The sequence below is a fragment of the Styela clava genome, chromosome 4, assembly GCF_964204865.1.
Source record: "Styela clava chromosome 4, kaStyClav1.hap1.2, whole genome shotgun sequence".
Taxonomy (NCBI): Eukaryota; Metazoa; Chordata; class Ascidiacea; order Stolidobranchia; family Styelidae; genus Styela; species Styela clava.
The window spans coordinates 697,622-711,462 of NC_135253.1; the positions used below are offsets into that span (position 1 = coordinate 697,622).

The following is a 13,841-nucleotide window of genomic DNA, read 5'->3' on the forward strand; positions in this document are numbered from 1 at the left end:
ATTGATCCTAATATAGAGCGATTGATTGTGCTATTTAAAAAAAAACACAAATCTCTCATTGAAATATGAACATAAAACAAAGTTACACTTTTTTCCGTTTGTTGTGGTGTGCCGTCGAATTTTTGCAAGGTATATAAGTGTGCCGCATGTTAAAAAAGGTTGCGGAGCACTGTTTTAGAGAGTTGGCGCTTACAACTGGTTCACAAACTAGAAACTATCATTTTTATTCAAAATAATGAATAAACTACTAGCCGCTTATAGGTACTGATAACTAATTTTAAGCTCGTCTATCGCATCGTTTGCGGTATCAGTTTTAAAAGGACAAAACATGTCAGTCTACCATCGCCCCTAAGCCCCATCGTAGGCTAAATTCGACCCTGACTGATACATACCTTCCTCGTTATTATACTACTAATACCTAAGCGTTTAGTTTCAAATATTTTCAATCGATACCTATATTTTTATCATTTACCAGTGTAAAAAGCTGTTTTTATTTAATTGCTTTCCGCTAACATGTAGCTATTAACTCTCCTACTACTGATAGTTACTCTTCGCTGTTATCTACCATTTTATTCATTTACACCAAGATTCGGCAATCTTTGTCGCTCGCGGGCCAAATTAATGGTTGCAAGTCTTGGCGGGCCGCACTTATTTTTGGAAAGTTAAAAACTGGATAGCGCGCAAAGATTGCCACAATTCGTGAACTCAACTTAGTCGTCTTAATAAAAAACAAGTTGCTGGAAAATTGCAATATACTGAATATTCTTTAAAGAGTATAGCGCAGGGGTCGACAACCTTTTGTCGCTCACGGGCCGAAATTATGGGTTGCAAGTCTTGGCGGGCCGCGCCGAACCGAACAGCGCGCGAAGGTTGCCACAATTTGTGAACTCAACTTAGTCGTCTTAATAAAAGATAAAACATTGCATATGACATTTAATGTGATACTTGTTGTTGCACAACGCTTGGTAGTTTTTCGACATAGGCGGCACACTGAATGAAGCCAAGATTAAAACATTTTCTAAATGGGCATCACTAATCCTAGTTCTCCGCTTGTTCCTTGTAATGCTCATTTTTAAAGATAATTATTTGCGCGCACATGTACTTTCAAACATCGATTTGATTTTTTTCGCATTGTTTGTCAAATTTGAGATTTCTTTCAAAAAAAAACTTTTTATAACAACCAAGCAGTGATACATCTCTCGAATAGAATAATATGTGCTTCATTTCCTCATTACATTGCACCTCAAGGAGCTCCTCCATTTGAATATTTTTTGCGCCATTGAACGACTTCACTCAGCGTCAACTTTTTTGCGTGCTGCCATTTGTCTAATTGTAATTAAATTAAACGAGTAGCTGTTCACAATAAATTTTATTACGTGAAGCACATAATCTACTCTTCGAGCGTAGAATAAAAAATAAATTCATCTGATCTGACAAAATGTTACAGAAATACATTTGTGTTGGTGTGCAAGTGGTGAATTTTTGCATTTGTAGAATGGCGCATGCTTACCATAGTGTCCAATTTTATTACTTTACTCTCAATTCTAAAACAAATCATTTAAGTTTTACACCACTATGGCCAACACTATTATTAACTCAGCACTAAATTATACTCTAACATTGTAATTTGTGTTTAGGTCAAATTTTTCTACATTAATATCCCTTGACTTGGTATATCTTACTAGCACTTGTATTCGTGATACGAATCCTTTTTTTATACGTATATTTATTTACAACTCATCTTGCTTTTTATAGACCGTGGTGTTTTTCATATTCATATTTAAATGCTACACTTCATCTATGGATTGTATTTTAAGGTTATAACAACTCATATATACTGTTATAATTGTTTACATTTTTATTTGTTATTCAATTGTCTCATATCTTACTTTTGACATTCCTCTGAAAACAAAGAATTGATTATTATAATTATTAAATTTTAGAATGTTCATTTCTTTATATTTAGTCATCTGAAATTGTGAATCTCAAACATAATAGCGTGAAGTAGGAAGTTGACTCTGATGACCGCCTGGTCGTATCACTCCCTCCTGTCTATACCAAACTAATCCATTGTTATTATTTTTTATTTTACGATAACTGTTATTTTATTTTGCTTGACGGAATATTGAATCTCTTTCTCTCTCTGTATTACCAGATCAGGTACCGAAGTCTACCGTTCCCCATAAAAAATCTCCCACTTTTGCTAAGCACGAGATCCGACTACGTTCGCTGAGCACGAGATTCGCTGATTGGCGTTCGCGGAAGCGCCACAAAGTGGCAAATTTTGATGACGCCATAGCACACAAAAACGAATCTCATAGAGCTCACAGAAATATTTTAAATGAATAATAGCTGTCTAGTGATAGCCTGAGTAATAGCCTTCTAGTGAAAAATACAGTATTTAACCACTGAAATTTGCAATTGGTCCAGTAATTAAAAAGAAAAGCGTTTTTTCATAATTATGTGCGAGAGGATTGTTGGACTTCTCGCCGCCGTAAGGTGGTTCACGTAAACGCTGGTCGGTTACGGCTTCCTCCACCACCAAGTCCATGCTTCCGAAAACAAACAATACAGTATAACTAACTAATCCCATACCCGGCTTGGAATGGTAACCGGACGAGAGGCCGTGGTTCGCCATATGGATAAGCCGTCTTATCGGCTTTCCTCTCCCCCGGGATAAATATGTAAATCCTATCCTATCCTAGTAAACAAACAAAGCTAAAAAGTAAACAAACGAATGTAAAAACTCGAAAACTAGTTTCGGGCGTTGTTTTTCGTTTAAAACTTTAAGGAAATGGTTAGATTTCAAAGAAATTTTCTTTAAAAATTCATAATCTCGAGCCTTTGCCTATGGTGGTCAGCCATTACCTCTTTTTTTATCAGTCTTACCAAATCAAAATTTCGGTATGCAGACATGTCGGATGATATCCTAAACTAACATCAATTTTTGTCGAACGCTTGAAAATCCAGTTGTGAATATTGTCTGATCTTTGATAACTTTTATTTTTTTATGATTATCGTAAGCGTCTTTAAAGGATATCACATTCCCAGATGAGTCTGTAAATAGATAACGGCCCTTAGATAGACGTACCTCCGATATGAATTCCATTCTTTTTTCTATTAAGTACATTGAATAAAATCTTTTTCTGTGTCTATTCCATATACCAGGTTTCCATTGAACTTAACAGTTTCGCACGCCTCAGAGGTGCTCTTCTGGTTGAGAAACCCTGAACTGAGGGTAATACGTAAATGAACTGATAAATAATTTTTAGTGTGTAGATAGCGAGTGGTTTCTGTCGTGCTGTTGCTCTTTTTATGCGTGGGAATTATTTTCGATTGTGTTGTTCCCGTATCGCCAGGTTTCGTCTCAGAGATTGGACTTTATTTACCAGATTGTATGGACTTCGCGGTGAGGCTTTAGTGTGACGAAGAGCCAACGTAGGGTAATCTCATAAATCTGTAAATACGTAATCGTTTCTCAAACGGTTCAATCGATTTATGATCGTCAACTTGCTTAGACTGCCCTAAATATGAAACGAGGAGTGCCGGCTTCACTGGAGGTTGACAAAGAAACCTTTGAAAAAGTACAAACCACAAGTATACAGAAAGCTATTAATCAGCATGAAGTACCAGCAAAAGAAAAGCATGTTCGAAATGCAATATTGGGTACTTATCAAGAGAAGAGTGCGTACACTTTTTGGCATGTTGTACGTCGATTACAGCTTTCCACTCATGCGATTACTTGCTGGAAGTTTTGTCATGTGTTACATAAACTGCTAAGAGATGGACATGAGAGCACGCTTTCCTATTCAATCAAGTACAAACAACAAGTCAAAGACCTTGGGAAAATTTGGTCTCATGCCGTCCAAGCATATGGTACAATAATTTCAAAATACTCCAAATGTTTGGTACAAAGAATGGAATTCCAAGTCAAGTTTTCAGAGTTTCCCGGAAATTTCTCTATTTCTGATGATACGCTCGAAAAAATAGGTAACAATGATATAAATACATTTTTTGAATTATGTGTAGACATTCTTGACTGCTTGGATTCACAAATGGATCTACAAGAAGCAATATTTCGCACGCTCGATTTCTCAAAAGCGATATCAATGACTGCTGCAGGCCAGTGCAGACTTGCACCTTGTATTCCTATAATTTTGGATTCTAGTCAGATGTATGACTATTCAGTGAAACTCCTGTTCAAACTTCATGCATGTCTGCCGCAGGATACGCTTATAGGTCACCGTGATCGTTTTACGGATCTTTATGGAAAGTTGAAAAAATTTTATTATCAATGCAGTAATATGCAATATTTCAAAAGGCTCATTCAAATCCCAATTATGCCAGAATCTCCACCTGATTTTTTGTTGAAACTTGAACGCAGTCATCAGTTAGGTCCAGTAAGAATGCTTAATGAGGCTCCTCCAACAGAAATTGATCGCTCCCCGTCGCCAGAACCAGAGCCAGAACCTGCTCCAGCACCACTTATTGAAACCAATTTTGATGAGGTATTCGGAGGTTCCATGGGTGATTTTTCTTTCCATCAAGAGCCAGATCCACGTGATGAATTGATACGTCAACTCAGAGAAGAAATTGAATCATTGAAAGCACAAATTGTACACATGACAGCAGAACATGAGGAGGAAATAAAGCAACTTCTAGATCGTATAAGTGAACTGGAAAAGGAACTGATGGCAAAAGAAACACATGCAAAAGCAGATCAAGTTAGAATGCAAGAATTGCAAAAGCGGTTGGAAGAAGCAGATGAGCAAGCTGAAAATGCTGTTCTGAAACAAAGTATGTTGGTCGATGTTGAAAAGAAAGCTTCTGCTAATGAGGATCTGTATAAAAAAATGAAAGAAAAATATATGAGTCTAGTAAAAGATCATGCTTTGCTAATGAGGAAAAATGCAGATGCGCAGAAGCAGTCTGAAAATCTTCAACAAAGTGCAGAAGACCATGAGAGCAAAAAAACACAGCTTTTGCGAGAAAGTGAAAGATTGCAACAGAGTTTACAGGACAAAGAGCGGAATCTTCAAGAAGCTGAGCAAAGAAATAAAGAAGATGCTCATTTGCTGTTTGTATCTGCTGTTGAGGCAACGGAATCAATGATATGTCAAGCAGTGACTGCAATGGAAGATCCAGTGAATTCCCAAAGCACTTGCAGTGCTGAAGCTTTGATAAAAACTGTTGAAAGTGCTATTGAAGCAGTTGAGAAATTGGAAGTGGGAGCAAAAGAATTTGTACACAATCAAACTCAGAATAAGGTTGTTCAAGCTTTGTCAACATTTGGTCACACTGTATCTCAAACTCTGCTGAATGGAATGGCCACTTGCCATCTAGTATCAGATTCTCATGGTAAAGAGCTCGGTGCGGCCTGTCGTTCCTGTGGTAGTGAATCTCTGGCTTATTTGTCGAAGCTGAAAAACTATCAAATGTATGAAAATAAAGATGAAGTTATTTCTACAAATGAGATGGATGATAAACTGCAAAAAATCTTATCTACAGCTAAAGAACTTTTACCAAAGATGACAGATATTGTTGGTGGTGACTTGCAAGATATGGTTGATCAGGAAATGTCTTCTACATCTCATGCTATTGAGTCAGCTGCTGCCAGAATTGAAGAAATGCTACGTGAAGCTAGAGAAAGAGATACTGGTGTAAATTTGGAAGTTAATGAAAGAATATTGGATTCGTGTACTGAGCTCATGCAGGCCATCAGAGCCCTGATAATTTCATCTAAAGAGTTGCAAAGGGAAATTGTAAACGAAGGCAGAGGAGCTTCTTCTGTGAAAGAGTTCTACATGAAGAATTCTCGTTGGACAGAAGGACTGATATCAGCAGCCAAAGCTGTTGGATTTGGTGCCACCTTACTAACTGATTCGGCAGATCAAGCAGTGAAAGGAGAAGGAAAATTTGAGGAAATTATAGTGTGCTCACATGAGATTGCAGCAAGTACTGCGCAGTTGGTTGCCGCATCAAGAGTGAAAGCGAATAAAACCAGTCCGAAATTGCCCAAGTTACAAAAATGTTCTAAAGATGTCAATGCAGCTGCTGGTCGAGTTGTAGCATCAACCAATGCTGGCAGAAAGCAAATTGATGATACTGGAGATGACTTGTCCAATGATCTGTCTAAATTCACTCTGACTCAAATTAAGAGAAAAGAAATGGATTCTCAAGTTCGAATACTAGAATTGGAACAAGCATTGCAAGATGAAAGACTTACAATTGGCAAGTTACGTAAGCAACATTACATTTTAGCAGCTGAAAATGAAGAAAAGGATGAGCAGCAAGATGAAGCCAATAACAACAATAATAATGGTGAAACTCAACAGAAAAATGGAAACGAAACACCTCCATCGCAAAATGGTCAACCGAAGTTGAAGCCTCCATTGCCTGCAAAACCTGTTGGTTTACAAAACCCCTAGTTTTGTAATGGACATATTTATGAAGCATCAATCGGGTTATATAGGAGTTAGCTTGTACCAATTTGATTATTAAAATTATTTAGCGTAGTCTTGTATTTACTTTTAAAACTGTCATGATATATTCAATTGAAGGAGCCACTGTTGCAGCATCTAACTATAAACTCTTTAGGCATACTTATTATATTTAATAACACAACATGATGCAGTGGAGTAAACAATTTTTTTTATAAAAGCCTGATAATAACATTTTTGTGAATGGAATTTAATCTGTTCATAATATATAAATGTACCTGCCTACCTGGTTGGCCATTATTACACCAACTACTGCCTAAACTTTTGTGAATTTTTTACCATGCTTTTCTGTTATTATATATATCATTGTATCAATATGGCAGGTGTATATTTGTAGTTTGAGTAGTTAAATTATATCTTAGCATGGTAGATATTGCGTATATGATACTGTTTAATTAATTCTTTGTACTTGTTTTTTAGACAGCCAACAACAATAAAGATTTTGCACTTTTTTCTTTTTTGATTTCTGTTGACTATTGTGTTGTGTCTAACTACATGTTAAATGCTAAACTTGAGACATATCAAAATTTCTGGTTGATATCACTGCAACACAACTATAAAATGTTTTCAGTAAGGTGTTTAATTCTGGTCGCAATGAAAAGATTGGCATTTTTATTATTATAGGTATATATAATATTTTACATAAATAAAATGTTGATACCAGAAACATCAGTTATTCAATATATTTGGTTTCAGTCATCTCCTGTTTTATAGAAAACTTTTTGTGGTGTTTGATATTTCCAATTTCTGTCTCTATATTGGTCTTGTGTTTTACAGACATTTGGCAATCGTGTTTTTCCAACAATTGTTATTAAATATGTCTGCTATTATTAATTTTTTTTCATTCTTATTATCAATAATAGATTTCATTCACTTGTATTTTTATGCTGGTTATGACAAGAAACCAACAGTCTCAAGTGATATGAATTCACCCTCTTCCAAACATATATTCGCCTGTTGAACATGTAATCAAATAGTACTTCATCATCATTTTTCTGTGCCACACCAATGAATCTGTGCTTTCAAAAGTCAGTTTTTAGTTTCATGCATAAACCAATGACACTTATATCTGTTATGTATTATTCAACATATGCTTATTATGTATTAGCAATTATAGGATTCATATACACAGTATCTACTCAAGATTGCCAATTATATATACTATTTACCGACGGAATGGCATATTTTGTTTTCATGAAATTGAATATATACAATTTCAAAATAATTAAGTATTTTTTCGTTTCTATGACTACTTTCATTACCATATTTGAAATTGGCCATTCCCAAGGCAAGCACCCAAAATCCAAATTCCTTTATCCCTGCTGAAGTCTATGCCTTGAGCCCCTTGAATAATAAGTTTTTCTACCTCAGTTACCCAGATCTAACTACCCTTGGGGGTATGTCACTGAATCAGGAAATTCATAAATACCACAGACCCTAAGATACTATATTAGTCTAGAAATGCAGGTATTTCTAGATAGATTAAGTAGATCAAGTATAATTCTCATTGTATATATTATGTTTTATTATGCAATAAAATATTACATAGTTTCACACTCGTTAATTGATGTAGATCTCATTGATATGGGGGCGATGCGTGAGTCATTTGATTTTGGGACGAAGAAAATGCTGGGACACTGGTTTCCAAGACACATGGGAAAAGGTAACAACGTCTAGTTGCTAGGTCATAGAAGTTTTCTGTGGGGTCCAGTGTTGATATTTGTATGTAACACAGGAATAATATGACACATACATACAATGCCTGACATCTTTCACAGGTCTTCGACAAATGCGAGCGGTTCTTCGCAAGATTGATTGTGTCATAGAAGTTCATGATTGTAGGATACCAATGTCAGGTAGAAATCCAGCTTTGCAGATGTCGTTATCTGCCAAACCGAAACTACTTGTCTTCAACAAAGTAGATTCAGCGCAGGTGAGAGGTAGCTTAATTTGAAATTATTAAAAACAATTTTGTCCTAAACTTGGTTCATTATTTTACAAGCCAACCGACAAAGAGTTGGAGTTGCTTCATGATCGATTACGCACGGAGGGTGTATTGGATTATTTGTTCACAAACTGTCTTCCTGGAGACAATGGAGAACTTGATGCATCAGTCTCTGAAGTTCGTAGTAATTATTTTATAATTGATTATAACGGACTTATGCAAGATATTTTTTTGTATGAATGATTGTTATCTTGCTATCAGAACTGGCAGAAGTGAAAAAGCATTTAAAAGAGAAGCCAAATACTTGTATATATATCGATGCTGTCATTAGCTATGTGTTTAGGTTATCCCAAGGTGTGTCGAAATCATTAACAGAGATGAGAGATATGACAGAGAGGGTGAGGCTGGGATAGAAATGATGATTGTTGGGGTTCCTAACGTTGGAAAATCTTCACTAATCAATGCCCTTCGTAGAACACATCTTCAAAAGGGAAAAGCTGCAGCTGTAGGTAGATCACCAGGACAAACAAGGTCACTTATGTATAAAATAAAGGTAACCGCAATTTTTCGATGTAAGTTAAATAATCTAAATCATCCTCTGGATAAGGTTAAATGAAGCAGTTAAAATTTCCTACTTGATCAAAACACAATAGTGTCTTCGCTTCGCACAAACAAATTCTATATATCATAAGCAATACAAATAAAACTGGTATATGATTTGTACAACATGATGTGGTTTTTTTTAAGGTTTGTGAAAAGCCTTTAATTTATTTACACGACACACCAGGGATCCTAGAGCCAAAACTGAAAGATCTCCACAGTGGAATGAAGTTATCATTATGTAACACCATAAAAGACCATTTAGTTGGACCAGCAATGATTGCAGACTATCTTTTATTCACTCTCAATCAAAAGAAACAATTCAAGTATGTTAAGCTACTCTTTCACCAAGTGAAAAAATAAGTGAAACAATATAGGTAGATCTCAATAATCAATATAACTTTAAAATAGCTATTTTTTTTAACTCAACACTGAAAAAATCTTTGGGATAAGCGAAATGCAATATTTATTTGTTACCTATTCTCCTGAAAACAAAAAACGTTTTACAGATATATGGAAAAGTATGGATTCCAGGAACCATGTGATGACATACATAAAGTGCTATTGAATCTTGCGATAAAAGCAAAAAAATATCAAAACCGGAAGGTTCTTACTGGAACTGGATCGCAGGTTATAAAAATACCAGACTACAACTATGCAGCAAATCTCATGTTAGCAGATTTTCGTGAAGGACTGCTTGGAAAATTCATAATAGACGATTTAGATGAATCCTACGATTCTATTGATTATGATTGGCAATAAGCATTTGATGAATAAAGTATAAAACTTCGACTGAACTTTGGATTTTGAAAGAAAATGTGCAAAATACTGAGGTGTGTTGTGTTTGTGTATAATAAATTCCACAGTCAAATCATAATATGTTAAATTACCACAAACATAAAATCACAGGAATTACAGGACATAAGCAAGTTTTTTGATCCCAAGTTTTCAATCAATCCAAAAACTGGTTTTGCATCACAGTGCTCAGTATGTGAATTGACCCCAACTCTCAATTGCACATCAATATGTTGCAAAGTAATACAGTCTTGTTCTGTGTCAATCTGTACGCCACATTTGCAAACAATAATGTTGAGATGTTTTTCAAGATAGTTGGAATGGCATATTGGGCAGGGCACTACATGTGAGTTATTTATGCTATCATGTTCAGAAACAACATTCTTGAAAGTTGATTCATCAAACTCCTTCATACGGTCATATTGCATTAGGATTTCTCTTTCTTGTAGCATTAGCTCTAGTTTGATTTGCTCCATAGTATCAAGCATTGCATTGAAATCAGTTTCTGAAGTATTTTGCATCAGATCCCATTCTTCTCGCATTACATCGTCTACAACACTAGAGTCTAAATCAGGTTTGTATTCTGATGTATCCACATCTCCCAAATCTCTGTAGCGTTGTAGCAATTTTGCTCTGCTACCTTTTAAGCGGACAGCGCATCGACGTTTATATGATTCTTTCCATGTTGGTGGTGATCCTAACTTATACAAATCGGCATGTTTAGAACTGGGAACCGTGCTACGGATTTTTTGAGACATACCCCACTGTACCTGAAAAAACTAACTTACAAACATAAAAATGTAGCTGTGAAACCGAAAGTATATAATGTAATTGCAGTTTTCTATCACCACGTGGAATAGTAATGACATCTGCCTACTGGCCTAATTGCATCAGTAAACAAATTTTTCAATATTCAACTAGTTGCCCTTAGACTGTTAGACGAGCATAGTTACTACTGTCAAATTATTATAGAATCCATACAAAATTAGGTTTAGAACCTTCTATTTAAATTCGAAGAGCTGAATAATTTTGACTGCAATGTCTTTACAGACAGAGCAAATGAAATATCGCAGTAACACTAAACAGGATATCCCGAGGGCGGAGGCCACGTGATTTCGTACAGTAGGAATGTTACAGTGACCTGCTATACAAATATCGCATGTGGATAACACAATACACCCAATCAGGCAGTCATCGCCCTTAGTTTTCTAAGGCCTCATATCACAGTATCAGTATATTTTAACCAACAAAATCTTCATCCTTTTGTTAAATATCCCTGCTATATTTAGTACGGTACCGGTAAACTATAAACCGCGATTATAGACAAACTCATGGAAAGAAAGTAGAAGACAGGAAGAGAAATGGTCATGGCCAAGTATACATATCGTACGCCCTACTACTACAGTACTACTATTGGTCACGACTTGGGCACGACCATCATCTTGTATAGTTAGTAATACGTCAAAGGTCACACAAGAAGCTGAAGCGACGGCTCGGAATAAAAATGGTTAAATACGGATCGGATGGATATGGTATTAATTTTTATCAAATAGTTTGTTGTCTTTTATGCTGATTATGAAGTTGCAATAATTCTCATACCAATATTAAAGCAAATTTGGTAAAATTACTAGCATCCTAGGGACTAGTTCGATTTAGAAACTACTAAAAATTTGAAATCGATTGGCCCATTAGTTATGGAGAAAAAAACTTTTTCCTCCAATAGAAAAGTTGCCTCAACAATAATAACGATTTAGCAATACTAACCTTGTGCGCAACAAAACTGTCGCAGGTTTTATACGGCCTGGGCAAACGAGATGAGCAGAAACACTTTACGTCAGTTATTTGCGCGTAGGATCTTTATGCGATTCTGTCATCGCAAAATACTGGCGACTTTTCATCGCGACAGAATTCTATAGGTGACATTGGACAGTTTATGGCTACTTCAGCGTTTTCGCGATGCTGGAAGCAAATGCAGAAATGACAAGATGATGCCTAATCTTGTCTGGAAAATGGCGGTTACATCTGTACAAGGCCCAGGAACTCCAGAATTTGACTACCATGGTTCGAATAAATTTCTTATTATCGTATTTGAAGGTCAAGACAGCTCTGCGATTAAAATTTTTACACAGTTAATTACTACCGTAACGTCAGCATCACTCGGGCGTCTGAACTTGGCTTGCCTTTCAAAATCTGCAAAATGCTGTTCAAAAATATTAATCTGCCAGGTCTACTCAATGAAGTCAGTTGGTAACAAGTTAGTTTGATTGGTTTATGCATTAGTATTTATCGACTAGTTTTTGTACATTATCTGTACCGGGATTGATTAAGACTTATATTTTCTCCCTGGGCTGACGAGCATTCAATACCGGTACCACAATACCAAGTACTGAAGTAATTTTTCAATTAAATACTTTAGTTAAATTGTGTATAAAATATATATCTGATATCAGTTTTTAACGAAAGACAGCGGTACTGCGTACTGAGGTATGAAAAACTAACGTTAGCAATATGGTGTTTTCCACCATTAATTTTTGATGCCGTTACTAATTCGACTAATCCAGTTTTCTTGGGCAAATTTTTGGCAGCGAAAGTGTATGTGACAAACATCTGAACATGTCGTTCAAAGTACTATTGATAAAATTTTATCGATTCAATCTTGCATAAACAAAAATTAATTGTGCAATGTACTATAGCAATGCCTAAATTAGCTGTATATTCTGACAATTAGAGTTAAATACTTCAGATAAGAAAGTGAAAATTGTTCCAATAAAAGTAGGTTACCAACCTATTACAGTATTATATCATCTGTTTATCTCATTGTTTTTAGTTCAGGCCTAAATTAATTCAATATCGGGTTTAATTTCAATATGGGAAAATACTCCAAATACAGCAGCAATTATCCAACCCAGTATAATAACTGGATGTATCCACCAAAAAACATTGGATTGCTCAAATACTTCACTATGAATTGTCAAGGAATTTGGAGAACAAATGCCTCTGCAATAAAAGGAAGTTGGTCATACGTTATAGCTACTACTGTGGTTGTATATGGAATGTATAAGATAACAAAGGCTGGCAGTGAGTATTGAATCAGTCAACATCATTGTGTGTACTTCATTAAACAGGGTGACATAATTGCTAAAATGCTTTTACAGAGGGTACCAAGTTTCATCAGAGTGTTAAAGATCAGAAGGGAAATTGGCTATATGGTAAGTATTTTCAAAGGTTCTTGTTTTCTTGTATACTCGTGCGACCAATGGCATATTTAGATATACCGCTTGGGCACTTTGCCTGATAACTTCAACAGATGTAAGTAGATTCAATATTTCTCGAGGTGCTGTGAATATTTCCTAGATAAATACATATAATCATTTTAATGATAAAATTCTTATTTTACAGGACCTCCATCTCAAAAATTCATCGATGAGATTCATGAGCATCATATCATGCATGCACCTCACAAATAAAATGTTTCATTTCTTTCAAGTTATGTTTAGTGTCGAATAAAAGTCTTATTTATGGCCTCAAGCGATTCAAATAGTATCAGAAAATATACCACACAGAGAGGGGTGAGAATACAAAAATGTACTTGTTGACAAAGAAATTGTTTGAATGACACCTTTAATTTTATGCCAAGAAATTTGGAGAATTCAGGGAAGAAATGACTAGCAGATAATCATTATTACCCAATTCTTATCCATTTCCTCATTTTGATTTTGTATCTGTGTGTGATTTGCGTTGGAGACTCAGCTTGCGTTTTTACTGCCGACAGGCACAGTAAGAGTCTCAGACTAGAGAAGTGATTGTAGATGCATCAGCAAAATTAGCAGGCTGATGGATGGATCATTCATGATAAATTTGAATGGACCCTAGTTGTTGATTCATAATGATTAAATGAAGAAAACGTGTAAGAAAAAATTAAACAAAGACTCCGATGATCTACCATATCAATTTCGAAGTGATAAATAGAATACACTCATCATGGTACATGGTTAATTTAA

The 13,841-nt window shown here is 35.5% G+C and overlaps 3 protein-coding genes and 1 pseudogene across 3 annotated transcripts; 3 read left to right on the forward strand and 1 right to left on the reverse strand.

The window, feature by feature from the left end:
* The first annotated feature begins 3,190 nt into the window (after window positions 1–3,190).
* On the forward strand, window positions 3,191–8,049 carry LOC120326149 (huntingtin-interacting protein 1 pseudogene; annotated as a pseudogene).
* LOC120326170 (mitochondrial ribosome-associated GTPase 1-like) lies at window positions 7,962–9,837 on the forward strand. The gene is made up of 6 exons (XM_078111992.1): window positions 7,962–8,163; window positions 8,279–8,433; window positions 8,503–8,622; window positions 8,789–8,998; window positions 9,193–9,371; window positions 9,555–9,837. The coding sequence occupies exons 1-6, from the start codon at window positions 7,962–7,964 to the stop codon at window positions 9,805–9,807; spliced, it is 1,119 nt and encodes a 372-aa protein (XP_077968118.1). The 3' UTR covers window positions 9,808–9,837.
* Window positions 9,306–10,696, reverse strand: LOC120326180 (RPA-interacting protein B-like). The gene has a single exon (XM_078111993.1). It carries the CDS (start codon window positions 10,596–10,598, stop codon window positions 9,927–9,929), a length of 672 nt encoding a protein of 223 aa, XP_077968119.1. The 5' UTR covers window positions 10,599–10,696; the 3' UTR covers window positions 9,306–9,926.
* Window positions 10,697–12,641: 1,945 nt separating this feature from the next.
* Window positions 12,642–13,372, forward strand: LOC120326192 (uncharacterized). Its single transcript, XM_039392444.2, has 3 exons — window positions 12,642–12,918; window positions 12,996–13,049; window positions 13,240–13,372. The coding sequence occupies exons 1-3, from the start codon at window positions 12,708–12,710 to the stop codon at window positions 13,305–13,307; spliced, it is 333 nt and encodes a 110-aa protein (XP_039248378.2). The 5' UTR covers window positions 12,642–12,707; the 3' UTR covers window positions 13,308–13,372.
* Window positions 13,373–13,841: the final 469 nt, after the last annotated feature.